The 3,793-nt window shown below is 48.9% G+C and overlaps 1 protein-coding gene across 1 annotated transcript in view; it reads right to left on the bottom strand.

Annotated features, from left to right (window-relative positions):
* LOC105979344 (kallikrein-7) overlaps nt 1-1,767 on the bottom strand; it is an 18,208-nt gene extending 16,441 nt beyond the window's left edge. Inside the window, exon 1 of the mRNA XM_013006693.1 lies at nt 1,725-1,767. Coding sequence (XP_012862147.1) covers nt 1,725-1,767 — 43 coding nt within the window. The remainder of the gene's footprint in view (nt 1-1,724) is intronic.
* Between the last annotated feature and the right edge of the window lie 2,026 nt (nt 1,768-3,793).

Here is a 3,793-nt window from a genome sequence, read left to right as displayed (position 1 = left end):
GTCTTGCCATCTTCAGTCGCACCAAGAAGTTCCTGGACTTCCCACCTCTCGGTACGTCCGTGGAATGTTCTCTGTTGAAGAAGAGCTCAGAAGAGCTACCTCCGCACATGGCTGTCTGACCAGAGGAAGGCCCAGTACCGTCCCTCGCTGGGTCTTTCCCCCCTCGCACACATACGCCTCTGCCTCCCCAGGTTCGTCATCTGAAACAGCAATCCATGCTCCGAAGCAAAGAGCCCAATGTGGAGTAGACAGGAGGTTCTGTTGACCACGCTGTGTTGAGCCCTAAAGCAAGCAACGGCTGAAGGCTCATTTTGTTGCATGGCGTCTTTCCGGTTCCTGTTGAACTTGGAACGCTCTTGGTTGGGGGAGCAATGTCTCACCCGACTATTTGCAGAGAGGACAAGGAATGGTGCCGTTCCAGTTTGTGTGCCACCAGCGTCGGGCACGTTCGCGTCCTGGCATCTGCTCGGTGTTCGTAAGCACCAATCTGAATAGCGATCTTTGAGTGTATTCTAGTCTGCTCGTCTGCTCACCTGGACATCGTTAAATCAAATGCTGACGATGAGAAAAAACAAACAAAAAGGCCGGAACAAAGACCAAACCCACTTCCAATGGGGTCGATCCTGACTCACGGTGACCCTCTAAGACAGAGCAGAACTGCCCCCCCAGGGTCTCCAGAAGCAGAGTCTTTCCAGGAGCAAACGGGCGCATCTTTCTCCCCCAGAGCAGGCTGGTAAATTTGTACCATTGAGACTTTGGGTAAGCAGCTAAGCCTTTGACCCCCCCCCTCTCCCCAGGGACAGATAATCAAGCATCTAGGGTTTCACCAGGGCTCCAGACAGGGACAGAAAAGAAAGACTGTCGAGTTTGTGAACCAAGAGGGCAAACATCAAAGGCTACACTGCACGTTCTGCATCACGAAAGACCTTTTCCCACACAGGTTCAGTGAATGAAGTGGGAAAATGTAATAATCATGAAGACAACTTTTCTTATACGAGTCTATTCAGGGATGTGCCGGACTATTAACTGACAGGATGGCAGGTCACCAGCTCCCTGAGAGAAAGACCTGGGCCATGTCTCCCATCCAGACTGCCACTGAGAAAACCAAATGGGATCGTTTTTCTCTATTGCATGTGGCCGCTACATGGGAAACCTACTGAGTGGCAACTAAAACAGCGACATATTTTTTGGGGTGGTGGATAACATCTCCTTAATTATTCTTCAAAGCGTATTCCCTATCATCAAATTAATTGCAAATGTTCACCTGCAAAAATCACTTTAGCTCTCGGGACTTGGCCCACCCACTGTTTGCCCCTATTTGAAAGACACAAAGAACGAGTTAAGAATGAAATGATGCGATGCCTGAGATTTGCTTCAACATAATCCAGCCATAGCAGACCATGTGGGAGTCTAGGCGGAACAGGACTCCTGTGTTTCATTCTGACTTGTGAGAGCTGCGTGTTGGGACATGAACGTCCATTGTACCATTCTCCCCATTGTGTGCGTGTTGCAATTTTCCCCCTATAAAATATATAGATATATATCTGATATATATCAAACAATTTTTTGGTTTAAGCTATCCCGTGAATAACCCTTTCATAACTGTATACCTGGTACCAGGAGTTCTGTCCAAGATGAGAAAGATTTCCTCAAGATTTCTGGAACTGGGAGGGAACTGTCACAGCACATGGGCAAGGTAGGTGACTACAGTGCTTTGCCCACACCCACTTCTGGGAAATTGTCCGGCCCAGCCCCGCAGTCAGCCATGTTGCATACCACATGACTATGCAATCGGGATGGTCACCTGACCCGGATACAGTCCAATCACTGGCCATTCAAGAGCTCCTGAGTGAGGGAGATGAGCTAGAACAATCAGTGTCTTTCTCGAGACGATAAACTGAGAAATCATGGGAGCATGAAGCGCGTGGTGGTGGGAGGTGAAGTTGAAAAGACGTGAACTAGGGAGAGGCCAGAGTCAACCACGGAGGAGGAGAAAACTACCTTGGTTCCCCAAAAAAAAGACAGTGTCATATTAATTTTTGCTCCCAAAGATGCGCTAGGCCTTATTTTCAGGGGATGTCTTATTTTTCCATGAAGAAGAATACGGTACACATTTATTGTTTATTGTTATTGTTTTATTAAAAGAGACCTTGCACTTCCTGTCTACCCCGGCTGCACTGCGGCCAACAGTGAGCTGCACAGTGGTGTCCGCCGCTACGGTCCAGAGTCCAGAGTTACGGTAGCTTGGGGGGGGGCCTTATTTTCAGGGAGGTCTTATTTGGGGGGGAGGGGCATGCCTTATATTTCAGCGAGAGGCAAAACTGTAAGTAGGTCTTATTTTCGGGGGATGTGTTACTTTCAGGGAAACAGGGTATGAGATTGCAAACTCATAAAATAGAGGAAGGAGGTCTAGAGTCAAAATAAAAAAGGGGGGAGGGCAGTAAACAGACATAGAGCAGGAGGAGAGACAGAAGATCCGGTCTTTATTGGGAATTAGATACTCTGCTCGGGTTTATGTTTATATCCTTATAATCACCGTCCCTCGCCACACCCATCTTTCCCCATTAGCACAACTTCCCTTAAGTATTTGTGCCAATGAAAACTCTCCCCAAACGGAAGTTCCACCACGAAGACCCCAACAATGGTGTGATGGTCACTCCTTCTCCCCGCAGAAGATACCCTGGGGAGCTAGAGCCTGTGGGGAGGATTTCTATTTCTCCTAAGAACACAGCCAAAGAACCAAACAAACGCTGCTCCTCGTGTCTTGGTTTTCATGCTTGTTCTTGGGGTTACGTAGGGGCACTGATTCAGAAAATTGCATGGCCGAGACCACGTCTATTCTCATTTCTAGCTTCTTCAGTGCTGCGTGACTGGCACATTGACATCAGAAATCTGTGCATTGGGGGTGAAACAAGTAGATCGTCATGTCGTGCACTTGGCTCTTCGTTGTTAACCTGTTTCCTTCGTGCTTGGAAGGTATTCATTGAAAGATTACATTAAAGTAGCCTCATTTTTGATGGACGAGCAGGGTGATGAGTTACCATTGAGAGGGGCCTATGTCTGGATCTTAAAGATTAGAGCGGAAAGGGGGAAGCTGGTGCCATTGTTTTTGAAGCCAGTAGGTCAAATATACCCAGAAACGGCTCCAACACGTAAGGCACGCCGATGTGTGTTGGACAGCAACCTTGGAGAAGGTCTTTGTATTGCTTGCTGCCACGAGGGTCAGCCCTCTGCTTGTGGCGACCCTGCACACCAGGGGACAAGATGCTTCTAACCCCGTGACATCACTGTAATTGATCACGTGTAGAACCACTGTATCCAGAGGATTTTCACTAACTGACTTTTGCAAAGAGGTCGCCAGGCCTTTCTTCCAAGTCTATCTCAGCCTGGAAGTTCCCTGATCTGTGTCCCAGAATCACAGCGGCGCACCAGCCCCCACCGACAGATGGTAGCTATGCATGGGGTGCACTGGTTGGGAATCGAACGTGGGTCCCTTCCATGGAAGGTGAGAATTCTTCCACCGATATATCACTACCGTATCACAGGCTCTTGGAGGGGGGGCGGGGCTTCCAGTGTTCTGGTGGTGCAGATGGTTAAGCAGACTGATAACCCAAAGGTTGGCAATTCAAATCCACCAGCTGCTCCGCAGGAGAAAGATGTCGCAGGCTGTATCCCTGGAGCTTAACCCACCGTTGCCGAGCCGATTCCAACTCACAGCGACCCTGTAGGACATCGTGGAATTGCCCCCGCAGATTTTCTAAGGCTGTAAATCTTCAGGGAAGCAGTCTGCTTC

The sequence above is a fragment of the Echinops telfairi genome, unplaced genomic scaffold (assembly GCF_000313985.2).
Source record: "Echinops telfairi isolate 266 unplaced genomic scaffold, ASM31398v2 ScPeMD7_655;HRSCAF=1070, whole genome shotgun sequence".
NCBI lineage: Eukaryota > Metazoa > Chordata > Mammalia > Afrosoricida > Tenrecidae > Echinops > Echinops telfairi.
Note: the sequence above shows the minus strand (reverse complement) of the source record. Positions and strands in the feature narration are given on the sequence as shown.